General features: G+C 42.7%; 1 protein-coding gene across 1 annotated transcript in view; it reads right to left on the reverse strand.

Moving 5' to 3' along the window:
• LOC144953877 (uncharacterized) overlaps positions 1-20,440 on the reverse strand; it is a 33,830-nt gene extending 13,390 nt beyond the window's left edge. Inside the window, exons 1-3 of the mRNA XM_078884527.1 lie at positions 20,114-20,440; positions 15,068-15,348; positions 3,552-3,729 (exon numbers count right to left, since the gene is read on the reverse strand). Of these exons, the coding sequence (XP_078740653.1) occupies positions 3,552-3,729; positions 15,068-15,348; positions 20,114-20,440 (786 nt within the window). The remainder of the gene's footprint in view (positions 1-3,551; positions 3,730-15,067; positions 15,349-20,113) is intronic.
• Between the last annotated feature and the right edge of the window lie 2,845 nt (positions 20,441-23,285).

Consider the following 23,285-nt stretch of genomic DNA (forward strand, 5'->3'; position numbering starts at 1 on the left):
CATGCATGAATATGTAAGTGCATCTCAGTGTGTAATTGTGCGCTTATTTTGAATAAATGGAAAAACATTGTCCTCGACTTAAAGTGAATGCAGAGAAATTAGCATGTAACTTTAGAAAAGGAAGAGAGCGGCCTTCTCGACGAGGGAGTGAAACCCAATGGGTAATATTCTTTTACAGCGTTACAATGGATAGGTTGTAGTTCATAGGTTATAATATTATGTTTCACTATGATAGCGCTTAAGATGTGAGAGTCTACAATATCAGAGTTGATCAAATGCGACGATCAAGGGCGTCAATTGGTTAAGTTTGATCAGTCTTTGATCAAAGGCGTCATCCCATCACGGAACACCACCTCCCTGCGTATATAACAGCAACAGAAACAACTACAGCAGCAACAACAGCAGCGACAACAACAGCAGCAACATCACATTTCGAGGGCGGCGCAGCTACTTCCGATTCTGCTGCCAAGCTGTTTGTAGTCGGGACCTGCTCTTGCAGGACCCCACACGTCTTTGGAAATGATTGCGATGATCATGTCTGAGTTGAGAATTAAGTCACTCAAGATTACTTTGTTTAACCATAACTTTAGGTAGGTTAGTGTCATCGGGGCTCTGTGAATACTACTCATGAATGAAATCACACTCCTGAATAACCGACATTGTACTAATGTTGTACTAATTTTGGTTGATCTAGTAGAACAAGGCACGTGCCATGTCCAGACGAATTCTTATCAACAACAGTGTCCTTAAATATGATGCTAAAATAAATGTTAACGCTGGATTTAACGTGCACCTCTTAACCCCTCCCTCGCATTTACGACTAACGATTTGCATTTGCACGTAACATATATTAAAGTCCATTAAAATGCTAATACGACCATATTGTTATTCTAAAAATTGAATGCGATTCTTGCCCTGTACCCCCCCCCCCCCCCCCCACAGTTCACATATCCGACCCCCGGTTCGATTGAACAGATAATTTACATACATATCTGTATGTCCCCCAAGTTGCTCCGCCCATGGCGGGGTCAGGTAGAGGTCATAGAGGTGGGTGATCTAAAGACAGTGCATCAACTAAGGGACAAGAAAGAGAGAGTTCGAGAAAGGAAGGCGAGACCAAGTGTTGGCGGAGGTTCACGCCGAGAATGAGAGAGGGGGAGGAACGAGGTTTGGGGCTGTTTTGGCTGGTTGCTGTCTCGTCGTCGTCGTTGCTATATCGTGACGCCTGGGGTCTGAAACCGCGTTAAAGGCTAAATAAAATAACCCTCTGCAGTGTGAGTCCGGAGTCATTGCAATTGTAATGATTAATTATTTCACGGGCTAATATTGGGTTTGTGCGATTATTTTACATATTCATACTGAATATTGTTATTTGATTCCATTTAGATGGAACATTCATCCATTAGTGGACAGCTTGATATTAATACCACCAAAGTGTTATTCAAATAATTTTAATCCCATCCTGATCCTGCACCTTCCGTTTCACATATCCCACCCTTGGTTCGCACGTCCATATTACATGCATACATGTTACATACAGACATTACATTCATGCATATTACATACATGTTACATACTCACGAGTGTGAAGCTAAGAATTCGAATGAGATTCGAATATCACAATTCAATGTACGGTGTTCTAATCTGTAATACGAGTTCACAACATTATAGTTTACTATGACACTAGTTTGTAGTGTTATTTTAAAGCGTTGAAATGTATAGCTCATAGTTTAAAGGTTATATTCTTAGAGGTTATAATGTTAGAGTATGCAATGTGAGTTTACAATTTGATAGTTTGTGGACGTGCCCTATTCTCGTGGGACCCGACACGGATTTGGAAATAATTGGTATGATCATGTTTGAGCTGGGATGAGCGACTAATGTTTACTTTGATTAATCATAACTGTGTGTAGGTTAGTGCAATCGGGGCTTAGTGAATACTACTCATGAATGAACTCATACTTCTTTTGGATAGAAATTTGAAATAGTGTTGGTAGAACAAGTCGCCTGCCTTTTCTAGACGAATTGTTATCTTCAAGTGCGTCCGTAAATATACTGCTAAAATACACAGCATAGGGAAAGCTGCCTTGTTTGGGAGATGTAGTTTGGCTAAGGCACTGTGGCCGGGTGATGACACGGATTCTCAAACAATGGAGTTAAACACTCGCTGCTTGGCCCCGTCGACAGCAGCGAAGGCTGTCATATACCGCCCCATTTACGAGTTTGCTCTTTGGGGCTGTATAATGTGTATAGTTGAAGGTGCTAGGTGTTGTCTTCTTCTAACAGCTACTAACGTGCGTGTGTTGTCTGTTTTTAGGATTTGTCCATTGATGTTGTTTTTTTTTTATTGCGGCGTTTATTTGTTGAGTTCTGTCACTTGAGTGTTGCAGTTTGTTTAAGAATTCGTCACGTGAGCGTGGTGTTTTGCATGTGGGAATTTCGCTTTGTCACAATTTGTGATTGTTATAATAATTGTAACGATTCATAATCTCATGCGTTTATAATGGGTTTGTGCGTGATTCTTATACGACCACGCTGTGATTCTAATGATATTATAATACCTTACCTCCGTTTATATGGTTATAAATTAAACACTGGTTTATAATCGTTTAATGTTTAGTGTTATCGTTTTTAGTATTACAGTTTACATGTTATAGAGTACAGTTTATCCCCGACATACTTAGGGATTAGGGACTGGTACGTTGATGAACGATTAATAATGGGGCCCTTTCCCCTCCAGGAACACATGTTAATGGGGAGACAGCCAAGATGCTGCCGGTTAAGGGCAGATGTGTGACGAAGATCCTCCACATGAAACTCGCTTAAAACACGTTGTTGATATGAATAAATAAACGGACACACATTTGTTAAAAAACGTTTTTATTCATCTGCAATCATTTTTAAGTCAAAACTCGAACCGAATGTATTATGTCCTATGTTCAAACAGTTACAATACAACGCAAACCATATCCGTTCCAGGAATACCAAAGCGTTAAAGTATCATTCCCCATTATTTCCTTATTAGTTCACCACATTTGTTCACAGTGCGTCTATGTTGAAGTCAAGGTCATATATCCAACGAACGCGTCATCAATGTACATCCCTAAATCGGTTATCTAAAGTCGATTAATACCAACCAAAAAAAGCTATATTCTTGAAAAAACCCGTTTAAAATGTTGAGAAAAGATCTAACTAAAAATGCATTCCAACTTTAGCTCAACAGGAAGACTTAAACACTACAATATTGTCCGGAATTGAATCATATCACAACCACTGCTCATCACGCCACTTCGGCAAGTAATCCTATAACATTACAAACCACCATTGTGCACGTCATTAAACTCTCACAAAAACTGTAAAACTAACAAATATTACCTGACGTAATATTTGTTCAGTCATCCCTGACTCTCGGTTTGATCGTCGAGCCACTCCATTACATCCAGCCATCTCTCGTGATCCAACTGCATGGGATCGAAGGTGGAAAATTCTTCAAGACTCATTGCAGCACCTTGAACTTCAGCTTTTGATTTCAGTTTCCTATCATTGTGGACCTTTTGATGCGTGTTAAGATTTGACGACTGTGAAAATGCCTTCCCACACACAGGGCACAGGAATGGCTTATCGCCCGTGTGTGCTCTCTGATGAATCTGAAGATGTGATGACTGTGCAAATGTCTTCCCACACACAGAGCACAGGAATGGCTTCTCGCCAGTGTGTGTTTTCTGGTGTCTCTTAAGATGAGATGGCCGTGAAAATGACTTCCCACACACAGAGCAATTGAATGGCTTCTTGCCCCCGTGTGCGTGGGGCTGTGGAGAGCGTCTCTGCTCCATGTGAGCGTAGTAACAGCAGCGGTGTTATTGAGTCAAAAGTACGCTATCGGCCGCAAGGATGTTTAGCGTTGAGTTTTAGATTTCGTTAACTGTTAAAACAAGAAAGACACTCGCGTCTAACCGAGACGCAAAATAATCCCGCTAATTTGACGACGAGCACGTTTAAGAGTTTATCCGCGAAAATAGACACTTACTTGGAGATTCACGGTATATCGATGTCTGGAAGCAGTCTGAAGATGTCGCCACGAACTCTCCCGACGCAAAGTCGCCTGACTGTCGACACAGCAATTGTTCTCGCCAGGCTGCGTTGTCTCGCGGTTGAAGGGCGATCAGCAGAGCGACGAGTCGAGCGTCCAACCTCATCAAGTTCCCTCTCGAAATGGCATTGAGCTCTGCTTCTGAGCCGCCTTATAACTCCACCCCTAAGATCCAATCCTTTGTCTTTCAGGATATTTGCATTCGATTGTTAATTTTGGAAGGTACAATATGCATGTATATTAACATACCGGAGGGTAATGTGCCCATTGTGCTTCATGCATGAATATGTAAGAGCATCTCAGTGTGTAATTATGTGCTTATTTTGAATAAATGGAAAAACTTTGTCCTCGATATAAAGTGAATGCAGAGAAATTAGCATGTAACTTTAGAAAAGGAAGAGAGCGGCCTTCTCGACGAGGGAGTGAATCCCAATAGGTAATATTTTTTACAGCGTTACAATGGATAGGTTGTAGTTCATAGGTTATAATATTACGTTTCACTGTGATAGAGCTTAACATGTGAGAGTATACAATATCAGAGTTGATCAAATGCGACGATCAAGGGCGTCAATCGGGTGAGTTTGATTAGAGGCTTTAATCAAAGGCGTCATCCCATCACGGAACACCACCTCCCTACGTTTATCACAGCAACAGAAGCAACTACAACAGCAACAACAGCAGCGACAACAACAGCAGCAACATCACATTTCGAGGGCGACGCAGCTACTTCCGATTCTGCTGCCCAGCTGTTTGTAGTCGGGACCTGCTCTCGCAGGACCCCACACGTCTTTGGAAATAATTGCGATGATCATGTCTGAGCTGAGAATTAAGTCACTCAAAATTACTTTGTTTAACCATAACTTTAGGTAGGTTAGTGTCATAGGGGCTCTGTGAATACTACTCATGAATGAAATCACACTCCTGTATGACCAACATTGTACTAAATTTGGTTGATCGAATAGAACAAGGCACGTGCCACGTCCAGACGAATTCTTATCAACAACAGTGTCCTTAAATATGTTGCTAAAATACATGCTAACACTGGATTAAACGTGCACCTCTTAACCCCTCCCTCGCATTTACGACTAATGATGTGCATTTGCACATAACATACATTCAAGCACAATAAAATGCTAATACGACCATGTCCTGGAAACCAATGCAATGTCAACCCATGAGGACTGTCTGGATGAAAACCAGCATGGAAGGGGCCCAGTGTGGGGCCGGCTATGCTAATGACATAGTCCCGTGTGTGTGTGTGTGTGATGTGAGGTCTCCTGGCAGCAGTCATTCTCAGCTGTAGTCCTGGCATCTGCTGCTCAGCTTCATTCCCCAGCTGTGGTCCCAGTGGCACCGTCTCTCTGGGGACCCGTGTGGTGTGTGTAGCGAGTATCACGGGGTGGGCGGGTAGTGTGGTGATAGTCACGGTTGGCACCGATGCACGACCACCGCCACCACCCCTACTGGGCGGTGGACCTGTCACCACAAAGCAGCACGCGGGGTAGGAGTGAGGCGATCGCTCTCGCCACGCGAGCGAGGCCCCCTCGCTTCCTCTTCTTTTCGTGCATCTCCACCTGCACCTCTTCCGTTTTCTCCTCCGTCTCATCCTCCTCCATCCCCTCTTCTTCATCCTCCGCCACCATCTTATCCTCCTCCTCTTCCTGCGCCACCTCCATCATCTCCATCTTCTTCTCCTCCGCTAGCACCATCTCTTTCTCCTTCATCTCCTCCTCAACTTCTGGCACCACCATCTCCGCCACCGTCTTCTCTTCCTCCTCTACCACCACTGTTGCCCCTTTGTCCGTCGTCTCCATGTCCTCCACCACGACCATCTGTTCATCCTTTGTTGTCTCCTTGTCCTCCATCTCCGTATTGTCTTTCTCCTCTCCCTCCATGTTCTCCTCTATTGTCACCATCACAATCTCGTCCTCCTTTGCCTTCTCTTCCTCCGATTTCTCCTCCTCTGTCTCTACCTCATACTCCATCATCTCCTTCACCTCTTCCTTCGTCTCCTTCTCCATAACCTCTGTCTTCACTTCAAAGGCCTGGACGAGTGAGGAAGAGGGCTGAGCTGGCTCAGATCTGTGAAGAGACAACACGACACCGTTCCACCTTGCTGCTACGGCAGACATGGCCATCTTCCCATCGTCCGTGGGTGGAATGTGTGGCGGATTAATTCGAGCTGAATAGAAACAGCAATACCGACATGGCCAGTGAGTGTGCTTAGTATTGGTGCTGTCATTCTCATGGCGCCAGGCTATCCTTGAGATAGGTGCAGCTGTGTCTCACACAGACTGCTGTAGTTTCACAGTAGTGGGTGGCGTTGCTGTGCAAATTCAGCTGAATAATTTGAAGTGACATTTTTGGTTCTTTCGGTAAAGTCACGTTTCGATTGCAACACAAGCAATCATCATCAGGTGGGAAACCACAGAAATAAACTTTCTTGCAATAACGACAAGGCCATCGAAACGTGATTTAATTTATTTTATTTCATACCTATGTGAATTTACCGATATAACCAAAGAGTATGGATCCCTGCAGTCACGAAAAATGAAAATCTAGATTGACATTTTTCTATATGTATATTCTAATTGACCCCTTGCACATAATGTCCTAAGCATTTCAAATGGCATCGATAGAGATCCTGAACGTCCACTGTGACGGAATGGGTGTGGATCTGTGTGGTCAATGCAGCAGCAATAATAGCCAAGGCGGGAAGCAAGATCTGAACTGTAAGCGGTGAAGAATGCGTGCACGACCATTTGGCCGCTTCAACACATCCATTGCATGCGATGAGCCTCTCGCATCTCTCATCTCATCGCGTTTTAAATTGGACACCCCTCTCAGTGGTAGCTGTCGCTGTGCATTACAAGGCGACTTGGCAGCTGGCCTAGAAACAGGCGATAGTCAGCGAAAATCTCACGGTGGATGGAGGGTTACATGGTGAAGATATGCCCACTTTGTTATGTGGTCTAACCCAGAAACCAGTTTTGAAAAATAAATCTGTCCACAGTATAGCGGAATGTACACGTGGGGTTTGCAGTGTCTGTGAATTTTGAGAGCGCGACAGGGCTTGAGCACCTGTGCGTCACAGCAACATTGACCTGGCTTTGATTTCCACGTTTGGCCACATTCTCCGTGTGGATTATGCAGCCACCTGTTCTGGGAAGGTTCTGCAGCTTTCTCCCTGTTACTGAACCCACACAAGCAATGCAAATCGTTCAATTTGGATCGCAAACAGTAGCAACTTTGTTGCAAAATGCGAGCAAACTTGGCAGGATCCTCCTGAAAAAAAGTTTCGTGACTGAGTAAGGCTGATGCTGCGTGAGAAGCATGGCAATAAATAACAAAAATAAACACACAGGGGATGCACAAGCAGACTGGTTTACCGTGGCTCAGCGACTCCGGAGTTTTCTTTATCTTCTTGGAAGCCCTCTTCTCCAAAGCTCTGAGCAATTGGGCCCCACACAGGATTGGAGTATGTGGCGGCGGTGGTGGTAGCGGTGGTGGCGGTGGCAGTGGTGGTGGTGCTGCTGGTGGTATCGGTCTGGAGCCATTGTCGCTCGATCTTGGCGAGACGCTCCTCCTCCTCCTCGAGGCGCTTTTGCTCCACAAGACGCTTCTCCTCCATCAAGTGCTCCTCCTCTTGACGCTTCACCTCAACGAGGCGCTTCTCCTGCATGAGACGTTTCTCCTCGAGGAGCTTCACCTTGCGAAAGCGCCTCTCCTCAAGACGCTTCTTCTTCTTCTTCTCGAGACGCTTCACCTCAAAGAGGCGATTCTCCTCCATGAGGCGATTCTCCTCCATGAGGTGCTTCTCTTCCTCGACCTGCTGCACCTCATTGAGGCGCTGCTCCTCGACAAGGCGCTTCTCTTCTTCCACCCGCTTCTCCTCCACGAGGCGCTTCTCTTCCTTGACCCGCTTCACATCGATGAGGCGCTTCTCTCCCTCCAGATGCTTCTCCTTGAGACGCTTCACCTCGCGAAGGCGCTTCTCCTCCATGAAGCACGTTTCTTCAAGGAGGCGCTTTTCCATGACGCGTTTGACGTCGTTGAGGATTTTGTTTCGAAGGCACTTCTGCTCCGTTTGGTGCTTCACCTTGGCGAGGTGCTTCACCTCATTGGGGCGCTTCTCTTCCATTGGGCATTTCTCCTTCGCAAGGCGCTTGTCCTCCTGGAGACGCTTCACTCCGCTGAAGTTCTTCACCTCCCCAATGCTCCTCTGTTCACGCGAAGATAAGCACATGACTATTCAGACATGTTCACTCAGGACAAAATATATTCTCGCAGGCACACAAACATAGACGGGCACATAGACAAACAAAAATGCATACTAGCACATCTATGTACGGATGAAAACATGCACATTAATACATGGCATGACGTGATGATGGAGGGATGGAGTGATGGTGTTGAGAGATGGTGTTGTGATATGGAGAGGTGAAATTGTGGAATGTTCTGGAGAGACGGTGCCTTGTGATGGTATTGACACGTTATGAGGCTCTATGATATTGTATTGATTCGCGATTTGAAGCTTTCGTGACTGCAAGGATTCCTACTCACGTATGTGACTTTACCGAAAAAACTTAAGAAAGAGTCACATACGTGACTTTTCCGAAAAAACTAAGAGTATATTGTATTGAGTTGGTGGTGGTGTGGTGTGATGAGAAAGGTGATGTGAAGAGATGGTGTGGTGATGTGAGGTGTAGTGATGTTTTGGTGCAATGGTGTGGGAGTGTGGAGAGAATGTGGTGTTTGACCCCCATAGACCCCATACACACCTTTGGGGAGGAATGATCGTAGCTTTGGCCTGGGAAAGGGTCCACTTCATCCATAATGTCCCCCCACGTGGTCGACTGGCGCCATAACTCCCGGGCTACGGAAAACAAAATTAATTCAAAGGACGAGTAATGTATTAGAGAACGAAGCACGTGGATATTCACGCAACTAATTCTGAGATCCCTGTAATTACCTCTTAACACATAACATGACCTGCTGTTGAGAAACATTAGTTACATGACAGTAAAACTTTGCAAGTAATATTTTTGTAAGGATGTTGAGATCATCAATTTCATAAAGTTGAGACCCCAATTTAAACCAATATGGCTGAAACTCGGTTCTAAATCCATGCTGTCTGCACACTTGACCGTTACCTCTTCCCCTCACCACCAAGCCACGTCTACTAAAAATAATTAATCAGGGAGCTGCCTCCTCTGCATTAAAACCAAGTGCTGCAGGTATTTGGGACTTACCATCATAGTCCTCCAAGATGTCAGCCCACTTGCGTTGTCTGTCCATGTTTTGTGGTGAAGAAGTCGTTTCTGTTTGATGTTGGAGGGCCTGGGGAGGTTGTAAAAACGCTCAGATTTAGCAACCTTTTGAATCACTCATCCTCTCAATTATTACATATTGGACCACTCGCTGTACCAATCCAATCACTTTCGTGCCGTTTGTTTTACAAGTCCACTCACTCGCTTGTTTGCCCACTCACGCGTGCGTCAGATCACTCACTCATCCACCCACGCGAACATATTTATTCCAACTGCCTATTGCATTAAACATAATCGCCAGACATAACCGTGATGTTTAACCTCTAATCCAGACAAGCATGTTGATGCACAGCCCATTTGTATTAATCGACTGCTTGATAAAGGCCCCCCTATGTCTTGTAGGTCATTGGGGTCAAATGACCATACGTACATCATTTGTTATAACCCGAGAATGACGTCGTAGGTCACGTGATGTCAGAGGTACCGCCCATGTGGCTGTGACATCACAGATAGGAGACGTCTATGGCAGCAGCTAGGGTCTGAACTAAAAGGCAGACTCCTCCCCCGTGTTGGATAACATTCAATACATGTAATGCAGGGCACAATTATGCAGGCAATCAGAACACAATCATTATAGACATGTTAATCATATTATATGACATTTAAACAGGTTAGTTATGAACGTACTTAAATGTTGACTTGCTTTGGGTCTAAACAATGACAGTAACAGCAACATATCAGAGCATGCCAAGTAATCAAACTAATAGTCCTAATTTGGTTGCAGAAAATCAAAATACCAACATATACAAAAATAATGAAGATTTAGTTTGTAGTCAAAACGTGCAATAAAAATAAACAACACGCATCGTCAACAGGGACGCTCACGATAATTGTTTTTTTACCCTTCTATCTGGCAACAAAACTGACACCTTTTTACAAGGAGTCATGTTTGCATAGACCGCAATAACTGCAGTCATAATACAAACAAAAGAACATAACTCTGATAATGTGCACTGTCCTTGAAGTTGATTGGTCCACACCCGAGACAGCTTTCCTTAGAGCCTAGTCTCACATGGGTTGGACCTGATGACGCTAAAAGGCGCACTGTAAAAAGGTGTCAGTTTTGTTGCCAGATAGAAGGGTAAAAAAAACAATTATCATATTTTTACTGGCAAATGAGGTTCCCATAGGGACGCTCACCTCGTTGACGATTCGCTCTGCAAAGGCTTCTTCGGCTGCTGCTCACTCGTGCGCATTCCTCTCGACTGCGGGTGGAGGCGTGGCTATGACGTAACAGAGGTGACGTCACTATAGCGAGGCTCCGCCCCCACGCGCTTGGCGGGCGCACCACGTGGTGCAGTGCGGGTGGTGTGCGTCACCGGAAACAGCAGAGCCCTCTGTTCGACGTTAAACATTTGCCCCCTCGCTTTGTGCTGTCTTTGATGTCGCCGTTACTGCGGCGAGGACTGAAGCGATGCCTGGCCATCAGGCCTGGCATATACCTAGGCCTCAGGCTTCATATTTGTTCGTAGTTATTTTTTGTTTAATTGGATTATTAACTTGCATTTCATTAATTACATTTCAAGCATATAAACACCATCCCATTGGTTTATTTACTTTTAAATTCAGGTTTTTGTTAGAGTTTTTGATCTGTAGTTATATTTAAATGAGTGAGGTGGTTGTACTAAGTGTGAATTTGAGTTCCATGTAAACTATAATTGAATAAAGGATGTGTCTGTGTGCACCTATCCTGGCAGTAGTAATATGGGATTTTTATAATTAAGTTGTTAATGAGATTGTTTATTTGTGTGTGTCTGTTATCAATGTCTGTGTAAGGTTACATATCTATGTTTGTAGCTGTGTGTGTTTGTTAATTTATGATGGGTGGTGATGATGATGTTTCTTGATAATGGATGGTGGTGATGATGATGGGTGATGATTATGAAGGGTGGTAATGATGATGGTTGGTGATGATAATGTGTAGTGATTATGATGGGTGGTAGTAATGATCATGGGTGGTGGTAATGATTGGTGAGGTTATGATGATGGGTGGTGATGGTTATGGGTGGTGATGATGATGGGTTGTTGTGATTATGGGTGTTGATGATGATGGATGATTGGTGGTGGTTATGATGAATGTTGGTTGTGATGGTTGGTGATGGTGAGTTGATAGTGATAATGATGATTGGTGATGATAATGGGTGTTGATGCTGATGATTTGTGTTGATGATTATGGGTGGTGATGAGTAAATGAGCCACCACCCAATACATAACAGCAACAGAAGTAACTACAGCAGCACCAATAACATCAGCGACAACAGCAGCAGCAACAACACATTTCGAGGGCGACGCAACTACTTCTGATTCTGCTGTTTCTGCTGCTCGACTATTTGTAGCCAGGTCCTGCTCTTGCGGGACCCCACACGTCTTTGGAAATGAATGCGATGATCGTGTCTGAGCTGAAAATTAAGTGACTAAACTTTACTTTGTCTAACCATAACTGTGTGTAGGTTAGTATCTGCATGGGGGCTCAGCGAATACTACTCATGAAATAACTCGCACTCCTTTATGACCGACATTCTACTAATTTTGGTTGATCGAGACGAACAAGGCACGTGCCATGTCCAGACGAATTTTTATTACTAATATTGTCCTTAAATATGATGCTAAAATAAACGTTAACTCTGGATTAAACATGTACCTCTTAACCCCTGCCTCGCATTTACGACTAACAATTTGCATTTACACAAAACATACAGTCAAGCACAGTAAAATGCTAATACGACAGTATTGTTATTCTAGGAATTTGAATTCGATTCTAACCCTGCACCCCCACAGTTAGCATATCCAACCCCCGGGTCTATTGAACGTAAACTTTCTTTTATATGAGCAGATTTCCATTATAATACTTTTAATGAGATTCGAATATCGTATCCACGAATCGCCTAAATATGAAAATGTGTCGTTAAACCCGCCACCACCCACACACCCAATTAGTAAGGTTTGTCACGTAAACAGGACAGGCTAATTCGTTGCTAGTCCAGCACAATGGTGTGTTGGAGAGCCAAGCCACAACATTTACAATCTGAGTACGACTTTTCGCCAGTAATTACAACAATCTTCATTAGGCGACGGCCAGTTTTGTGGAGAAGTGCTCCTGTTTTGTTCCGTAAATAGAGAGGTAGATGTGATGACAAAACGTGTGTGCTCTTCTTGCGCGAAGTGGGGGAGGGGGGTGTTAATGGATACATATATACATATATGGCGATGGGTATCCATTGCCGTTTGGGTAATTTATATGGTAATCAACGTACATTAGGCATGCGAATTAAGTGAACCCATTGTCCTTGTGCTTCCTGTCGATTGTGAGTACTAAAATAGCCTGCCAACGGTAATCCCTATTGAAGAATAGTGACCGGAATAGACATGCTTTAGTAACGAATTGTCATGTTCTGTTTTAGTGACAATCCTTACTATTTTCATTTGGCGGGTTTAACAAAATATATTTTTCCTTGCGCAATTTAACCCCAAAAACCTGTTCGATTGAACATACACTATACATATTTATGAGCAGAGTGCAATTCAAATACTTCTAATGAGATTTTAATACCGTACCTCCGTTAATGGTGTAATAAATTATTAAACCAGTTTATAGTAGTTTAATGTTTAGTGCTATCGTTTATAATGTTACAGTTGACATGTTATAGAGTACAGGTGATCTCCAGTATACTTCGGGATTAGGGACCAGAATGCTGCGAAACGATTTATAACGGGCACCATTCGCGTCTAGGAACATGTTAATGGGGAGACATCCAAGATGCTGCTCGTTAAGGGCAGACTTGTGTGACGGTGATTAGCGAATACTACCGAATAATTAGCTCACACTCATTTATGACAAGATTTGTCGTAATTTTGGTTCATTACGGAGAACAAGACACCTGCTTTGTTGACGAATTCTTAGTACATATAGTGTACTTACCTATATTGCTAAAATATCGTTAACACTAGAATAAACTCTTAGCCATCCCATCACGTTGCTTCAAATATGCTCTAGGTTGAGTGTCCTGATGTGGTCTGAAGCATTTACTGTGATTACATTGAAGCATTCAAAGCGGTCCACAACCCTGAATTGTGCAGCTTGGAATAATGGAGGAATTCGAGTTGGATCTTTGGGGCTGTATAATGTGTAAAGTTGAAGGTGCTAGGTGTTGTCTTCTTCTAACAGCTACTAACGTGCGTGTGGTCTGTTTTTAGGATTTGTCCATTGTTGTTGAACTTGTTGTCGTGCGCATTTCTTGTTGAGTTCTGCCACTTTAGTGTTGCAGTTTGATAAATAATCCGCCACGTGAGCGTGATGTTTTGCTTAGTGGGAATTTCGCTTTGTTACAATTTGTGATTGTTATAATAATTGTAACGATTCATAAGCTCATGAGCTTATAATGTGTTTATGCGTTTATTTATGAATAGAAAACTGTCTATTGTTCTTCGATACCATTGAGATGTAACATTCATCCAGCAGTGAAAATCGTGATTCTATAACGACCGTAGTGTAATTGTAATGATTTTAATCCGATCCTTGCACGTACACTATACATACATATGAGCAAAGTGCTATTCTAATAAGACAACACTGTGATTCTACTGCTTATAATGAGATTCTAATACCTTACCTCCGTTCATATCGTTCTAAATTAAAACACTAGTTATAGTCGTTTTATGTTTAGTATTATCGTTTATAGTGTTACAGTTTACATGTTATAGAGTACAGTTTATCCCCGGCACAATTCGGGATTAAGGACTGGTACGTTGAGAAACGATTAACTACGGGACCTTTCCCCTCAAGAAACACGTGTTAATCGGGTAGACAGCAAAGATGCTGCCGGTTAAGGGCACACTTGTGTGACGGAGATCCTCCACCTGAAACTCGCTTAACATGTTTTTGCCAGGAACATTATAAAATAAAGAACGGACAAACATTTGTTAAAAATACGTTTTTATTCATCTGCAATCATTTTAACTTCAAAACTCGAAGGGAATATTTATTATGTCCTATGTTCACACATTTCCAGTACAATGCAAACCATTTCCGTTCCAGGAATACCAAAGCGTTAAAGTATCATTCCCCATGATTTCCTTATTAGTTCACCACATTGGTTCACTGTGCGTCTATGTTGAAGTCAAGGCCATATATCCAACGAACGCGTCATCAATGTACATCCATAAATCGTATATCTAAAGTCGATTAATACCAACCAAAAAAAGCTATATACTTGAAAAAAACTTTAAAATGTTGAGTAAAGATATACTTCCAGACGCATTCCAACTTTAGCTCAACAGGAACACTTAACGACTACAATTGAACCCTCTCACAACCAGTGCTCATCACACCACTTCGGCAAGTAATCCGATAACATTACAAACCACCACTCGGCACGTCATTAAACTCTCATAAAAACTGTAAAACTAAAATGGTCAAAATTACACACAAAAGTACTCGATACGGCTTAATAGGTATAACCACATTACATAATATTTTTTCAGTCACCCCGAGCTCTCTGGTTGACTCTCGAGCCACTCCATTACATCCAGCCATCTCTCGGGATCCAACTGCATGGGATCGAAGGTGGAAACTTCGTCAGGACTCATTGCAGCACCTTGAATTTCAGCTTTTGATTTCAGTTTTCTATCATTGTGGACCTTCTGATGCCTGTTAAGATTTGACGACTGTGAAAATGCCTTCCCACACACAGAGCACAAAAATGGCTTCACGCCCGTGTGTGTTCTCTGGTGCTTCTGAAGATGTGATGAGTGTGCAAATGTCTTCCCACACACAGGGCACCGGAATGGCTTCTCACCAGTGTGTGTTTTCCGATGACTATGAAGAGTTGATGACTGTGCAAATGCCTTCCCACACACAGAGCACAGGAACGGCTTCTCGCCCGTGTGTGTTATCTGGTGTCTCTGAAGATGTGATGGCCATGAAAAGGACTTCCCACACACAGAGCAATTGAATTGCTTCTTGCCTCCGTGTGCGTGGGGCTGTGGAGAGCGTCTCTGCTCCATGTGAGCGTAGTACGCTATCGGCCGCAAGGATGTTTAGCGTTGAGTTTTAGATTTCGTTAACTGCTAAAACAAGAACGACACTCGCGTCTAAGCGAGACGCAAAAAAATCCCGCTAATTTGACAACGAACACGTTCCGCGAAAATAGACACTTACTTGGAGATTCAAGGTATATCGATGTCTGGAACCCGTCTGAAGATGTCGCCACGAACTCTCCCGACGCAAAGTCGCCTAACTGTCGACACAGCAATTGTGCTCGCCAGGCTGCGTTGTCTCGCGGTTGAAGGGCGATCAGCAGAGCGACGAGTCGAGCGTCCAACCTCATCAAGTTCCCTCTAGAAATGGCATTGAGCTCTGCTTCTGAGCCGCCTTATAACTCCCCACCTAGGATCCAATCCTTTGTCTTTCAGGGTATTTGCATTCGATTGTTAATTTTGGAAGGTACAATCCGCATGTCTATTAACATACCGAAGAGTAATGTGCCCATTGTGCGTCATGCATGAATATGTAAGTGCATCTCAGTGTGTAATTGTGCGCTTATTTTGAATTAAAGTGAATGCAGAGAAATGAGCATGTAACTTTAGAAAAGGAAGAGAGCGGCCTTCTCGACGAGGGAGTGAAACCCAATGGGTAATATTCTTTTACAGCGTTACAATGGATAGGTTGTAGTTCATAGGTTATAATATTATGTTTCACTATGATAGAGCTTAACATGTGAGAGTATACAATATCAGAGTTGATCAAATGCGACGATCAAGGGCGTCAATCGGGTGAGTTTGATCAAAGGCTTTAATCAAAGGCGTCATCCCATCACGGAACACCACATCCCTGCGTTTATTACAGCAACAGAAGCAACTACAGCAGCAACAACAGCAGCAACCTCACATTTCGAGGGCGACGCAGCTACTTCCGATTATGCTGCCCAGCTGTTTGGAGTCAGGACCTGCTCTCGCAGGACCACACACGTCTTTGGAAATTATTGCGATGATCATGTCTGAGCTGAGAATTAAGTAACTCAAGATTACTTTGTTTAACCATAACTTTAGGTAGGTTAGTGTCATCGGGGCTCTGTGAATACTACTCATGAATGAAATCACACTCCTGTATGACCCACATTGTACTAATTTTGGTTGATCGAGTAGAACAAGGCATGTGCCATGTCCAGACGAATTATTATCAACAACAGTGTCCTTAAATATGATGCTAAAATAAATGTTAACACTGGATTAAACGTGCACCTCTTAACCCCTCCCTCGCATTTACGACTAACGGTTTGCATTTGCACATAACATACATTCACGCACAGTAAAATGCTAATACGACCATATTGTTATCCTAAAATTTGAATGCGATTCTTGCCATTTACCCTCCACAGTTCACATATCCGACCCCCGGTTCGATTGAACAGATCATTTACATACATATCTGTAGAGTGCGATTGTAATACTTCTAATGAGATTTAAATACCGTACCTCCGTTTATGGTGCTATAAATTATAAAACCAGTTGATAATTTTGATGCCGTTCAATGTTTAGTGTTATTGTTTATAGTGTTATCAATTTGCATGTTTTTAAGTACAGGTGATTCCCGGTATACTTCGGTATTCTGGACCTGAACGTTGCGAAACGATTCATAACGAGGACCTTTAACCACCAGAGCGCAATCCACTAATGAAAAGAACTCGGGCGGCGGGAACACGTGCTTCCATGGGCAGTGGGGGACAGGGCATGGTTGTATTGCCTACAGGTGCCACCGGGAAAATCCCCCAAGTTGCTTCGCCCATGGCGGGGTCAGGTAGAGGTCATAGAGGTGGGTGATGTAAAGACAGTGCATCAACTAAGGGACAAGTGGTGACAACAAGATAGAGAGAGTTCGAGAAGGGAATGCGAGACCAAGTGTGGGCGGAGGTTCACGCCGAGAATAAGAGAGGAGGAGGAACGAGGTTTGGGGCTGTGTTGGCTGGTTGCTGTCTCGTCGTCGTTGCCATATCGTGACGCCTGGGGTCTGAAACCGCGTTAAAGGCTACCGAAAGAACCAAAGAGTAATTCCTGCAGTCACGAAAGCTCCAAATTAAGATTAAATAAAAGAACCCTCTGCAGTCTGAGTCCGGAGTCATTACAATTGTAACGATTCATTATTTCACGGGCTAATATTGGGTTTGTGCGATTATTTTACATATTCATACTGAATATTGCTATTTGATGCCATTGAGATGGAACATTCATCCAGCAGTGGACAGCTTGATCCTAATACCACCAAAGTGTTAATAAAAATGTTAATCCCAACCTGATCATGCACCTTCATGTTTCACATATTCCACCATTGGTTCGCACGTCCATATTACATACATACATTTTACATGCATACATATTACATACAGACATATTACATTCATGCATATTACATACAGACATGTTACATACTGACGAGCAAAGTGTGATTCTTAGAGGATCACAGTGTGAGGCTAGAATTCGAATTCGAATATCACACTTCAATGTTCGGTGTTCTAATCTTTAACAAAATTTATGATGTTATTTTATAGCGTTATAATATATCGCTCATAGCTAATATTGTTAGAGTTCACAACATTTTAGTTTACTATACTAGTTTGTAGTGTTATTTTAAAGCGTTACAATGTATAGCTCATAGTTTAAAGGTTATATTGTTAGAGTTTATAATGTTAGAGTATGCAATGTGAGTTTACAATTTGAGAGTTTGTTGAAGTGCCCTGTTCTCGTGGGACCCGACACGGATTTGGAAATAATTGCTATAATCATGTTTGAGCTGGGATGAGCGTTTACTTTGTTTAATCATAACTGGATGTAGGTTAGTGCAATCGGGGCTTAGTGAATACTACTCATGAATGAAGCCAAACTAATTTCGGATATAAATTGAAATCATGTTGGTAGAACAAGTAGCCTGCCTTTTCTAGACGAATTGTTATCTTCAAGTGCGTCCGTAAATATATTGCTATAATGCACAGCATAGGGAAGGCTGCCTTGTTCGGGAGACGTAGTTTGGCTAACGCGCTGTGACCGGGTGATGACACGGATTCTGAAACAATGGAGTTAAACACTCGCTGCTAGGCCCCGTCGACAGCAGCGAAGGCTGTCATATACCGCCCCATTTACGAGTTGGCTGTTTGGGGCTGTATAATGTGTTTAGTTGAAGGTGCTAGGTGTTGTCTTCTTCTAACAGCTACTAACGTCTATGTATTGACTGTTTTTTGGATTTGTCCATTGATGTTTTTCTTTTAATTGCGGCCTTTTTTTGTTGAATTTTGTCACTTGAGTGTTGCAGTTTGTTTAAGAATTCGTCACGTGAGCGTGGTGTTTTGCTTGTGGGAATTTCTCTGTCACAATTTGTGATTGTTTTAATAATTGTCACCATTCATAATCTGATGAGTTTATAATGAGTTTGTGCGTGTATTTATATAAATATATTCCGTCTTTTGTTATTCGATTACATCTAGCAGTGAAAATCGTGATTGTAATATAACCATGTTGTAATTGTAATGATTTTTATCCGATCATTGCACGTACACTATACAAACATATTAGCGATTCTTATACGACCACGCTGTGATTCTAATGCTTCTAATGATATTATAATACCTTACCTCCGTTTATATGGTTATAAATGAAAACACTAGTTTATAATCGTTTAATGTTTTGTGTTATCGTTTATAGTATTACAGTTTACATGTTATAAAGTACAGTTTATCCCAAGACATACTTCGGGATTAGGGACTGGTACGTTGATGAACGATTAACTACGGGGACCTTTCCCCTCAAGGAGCACGTGTTAATCGGGTAGACAGCCAAGATGCTGCCGGTTAAGGGCACACTTGTGTGACGGAGATCCTCCACCTGAAATTCTCTGAACATGTTTTTGCTAGGAACATTATAAAATAAAGACCGGACAAACATTTGTTAAAAATACGTTTTTATTCATCTGCAATCATTTTTACGTCAAAACTCGAAGGGAATATTTATTATGTCCTATGTTCACACATTTCCAGTACCATGCAAACCATTTCCGTTCCAGGAATACCAAAGCGTTAAAGTATCATTCCCCATTATTTCCTTATTAGTTCATCACGTTTGTTCACCTGTGCGTCTATGTTGAAGTCAAGGCCATATATCCAACGAACGCGTCATCAATGTACATCCTGAAATCGACTATCTAAAGTCGATTATTACCAACCAAAAAAAACTTTATACTTGAAAAAAATACCTTTTAAAATGTTGAGTAAAGATCTAACTACAGACGCATTCCAACTTTAGCTCAACAGGAACACTTAACGACTACAATTGAACCATCTCACAACCAGTACTCATCACACCACTTCAGCAAGTAATCCGATAACATTACAAACCACCACTGTACACGTCATTAAACTCTCAAAAAAACTATAAAACTAAAATGGTCAAAATTAAACACAAAAGTACTCAAGACAGCTTAATAGGTATAACCGCATGCAACATTATATTTCAGTCACCCCGAGCTCTCGGTTTGATCATCGAGCCACTCCATTACATCCAGCCATCTCTCGGGATCCAACTGCATGGGATCGAAGGTGGAAACTTCTTCAGGACTCATTGCAGCACCTTGAATTTCAGGTTTTGATTTCAGTTTCCTATCATTGTGGACCTTCTGATGCTTGTTCATGGTTGATGACCGTGCAAATGCCTTCCCACACACAGAGCACGGGAATGGCTTCTCACCAGTGTGTGTTCTCTGATGGTTTTGAAGAGTTGACGACCGTGCAAATGCCTTCCCACACACAGGGCACAGGAATGGCTTCTCGCCCGTGTGTGTTCTCTGGTGACTCTGAAGATGTGACGAGTGTGCAAATGTCTTCCCACACACAGGGCACAGGAACGGCTTCTCGCCCGTGTGTGTTCTCTGGTGTCTCTGAAGATGTGATGGCCATGAAAATGTCTTCTCACACACAGAGCAATTGAATGGCTTCTTGCCTCCGTGTGCGTGGGGCTGTGGAGAGCGTATCTGCTCCATGTGAGCGTAGTAACAGCAGCGGTGTTATCGAGTCAAAAGTACGCTATCGGTCGCAAGGATGTTTAGCGTTGAGTTTTGGATTTTGTTAACTGCTAAAACAAGAACGACACTCGCGTCTAACCGAGACGCAAACAAATCCCCTAAATTTGACGACGAACACGTTTAAGAGTTTATCCGCGAAAATAGACACTTACTTGGAAATTGACGGTATATCGATGTCTGAAACCCGTCTGAAGATGTCGCCACGAACTCTCCGACGCAAAGTCGCCTAACTGTCGTCACAGCAATTGTGCTCGCCAGGCTGCGTTGTCTCGCGGTTGAAGGGCGATCAGCAGAGCGTCCAACCTCATCAAGTTTCTTCTCGAAATGGCATTGAGCTCTGCTTCTGAGCCGACTTATAACTCCCCCCCCAAGAATCCAATCCTTTGTCTTTCAGGATATTTACATTCGATTGTTAATTTTGGAAGGCACAATCCGCATGTCTATTAACATACCGAAGGGTAATGTGTCCATTGTGCTGCATGCATGAATATGTAAGTGCATCTCAGTGTGTAATTGTGCGCTTATTTTGAATAAATGGGATTAAAGTGAATGCAGCACTCCGGAGACAAACAGCGAGGCATGGTTTTGCCAGCCACCACCTCGTTTGCCGCAGCGACTTTAATAGCTGCTCTCAAACAACACTGTCACCAATAGTGGTTTATGGGCTAGGGTGTTAAGCGGACAATCAGTCGTTTTGGGCAAGGCGTATGGGATAATACACACCTCTGTTATCCCATAAACACAATACACAGCTGCGGGAAGGCTGCCTTGTTTGGGAGATGTAGTTTGGGTAAGGCGCTTTGACTGGAGTTCGGCGATGTGACTGGGTGATCACACGGATTCCGAAAAGCAGCTTATACGATACGATCCACTGCGCTCCATCTCCCCACATAGACAACGACATTCTAGTTTAAAAAAAATTACATTGATTCGACACATTCAGTGGACAGTGTGATTCTAATACGACTAGCGGGATTCGAATAATTGTAATTCGATTCTAATCCTGCACATCCTACCCCTGGTTCGCATATTCACTTATCATACGTACGACCACAGTGTGAGAGATTAGCATGATGTTAATGTAAGAAATAAGCATGTAACCGTAGAAAAGGAGGAGAGCGGCCTCCTCGACGAGGAAGTGCAACCCAACGGGTGCAATCCAAAGGGCATGAGAGCATGATATATAATATTATATGTTTGAGTTTAACATGTGAGAGTTTACAATGTCTGAGTTGATCAAATGCGCCGATCAAGGGCGTCAATCGGGTGCGATTGATCATAGTTTTTGATCAAAGGCATTATCCCATCACGGAACACCACATCCCTGCGTATATAACAGCAAATAAAGCAACTACAGCAGCAACAACGATATCAGCAACGACAACAGCAGCAACATCACATTTCGAGGGCAATGCAGCTACTTCTGATTCTGATTTTTCTGCTGCCCGGCAGGACCCCACACGTCTTTGTAAATGATTGCTATGATCATGTCTGAGCTGAGGTTTGAGCGAATAAAGTTTACTTTGTCTCACCATAACTGTGTGTGGGTTAGTGTCATAGGGGCTAGGCGAATACTACTCATTAATGAACTCGCACTCCTTTATGACCGACATTGTACTAATTTTGGTTGATCGAGTAGAACCAGGCACGTGCCATGTCCAGGCGAATGATTATACACAATAGTGTCCTTAAATATAATGCTAAAATTAACGTTAACACTGGATTCAACGTGCACCTCTTAACAACTGCCTCGCATTTACGACAAATGATTGCATTTGCACATAACATACATTCAAGCACAGTAAAATGCTAATACTATTGTTATTCTAGGAATTTTAATGCGATTCTTACCCTGCACCTCCCACAATTCGCATATCCGATCCCCGGTTCGATTGAACGAACACTTTACATACATATGAGCAAAGTGCGAATATAATACTTCTAATGAGATGTGAATACCGTATCCATAAATTGCCTAAATATGAAAATGCGTCGTTAAACCCGCCACCACCCAACACACCTAATAAGTAAGGGTTGTCACGTCCAGCACAATGGTGTGTTTGAGAGCCAAGCCACAACATATACAATCTGAGTACGACGTTTCGCCAGTAATTACAACAATCTTCATTGGGCGACGGCCAGTTTTGTGGAGACGTCCTCCTGTTTCGTTCCGTAAATAGAGAGGTAGATGTGATGACAAAACGTGTGTGCTCTTCTTGCGCGAAGTGGGGGAGGGGCGGTGTTAATGGATACATATATATATATGGCTCTGGGTACCCATTGCCGTTTGGGTAATGTATATGGTAATCAACGTACATTAGGCATGCGAATTAAGTGAACCCATTGACCTTGTACTTCCTGTCGATTGTGTGTACTAAAATAGCCGTGCCAACGGTAATCCTAATTGAAGAATAGTGACCGGAATAGACATGCTTTAGTAACGAATTGTCATGTTCTGTTTTAGTGACAATCCTTACTATTTTCATGTGTCGGGTTGAGGCGGGTTTAACAAAATATATTTTTTACTTACGCAATTTAACCCCAAAAACCTGTTCGATTGAACATACACTATACATATTTATGAGCAGAGTGCTATTCAAATACTTCTAATGAGATTTTAATACCGTACCTCCGTTAATGGTGTAATAAATTATTAAACCAGTTTATAGTAGTTTAATGTTTAGTGCTATCGTTTATAATGTTACAGTTGACATGTTATAGAGTACAGGTGATATCCAGTATACTTCGGGATTAGGGACCAGAATGCTGCGAAACGATTTATAACGGGGCCATTCGCCTCTAG

This window comes from Lampetra fluviatilis, assembly GCF_964198595.1.
Source record: "Lampetra fluviatilis chromosome 74 unlocalized genomic scaffold, kcLamFluv1.1 SUPER_74_unloc_2, whole genome shotgun sequence".
NCBI classification, from domain to species: Eukaryota; Metazoa; Chordata; class Hyperoartia; order Petromyzontiformes; family Petromyzontidae; genus Lampetra; species Lampetra fluviatilis.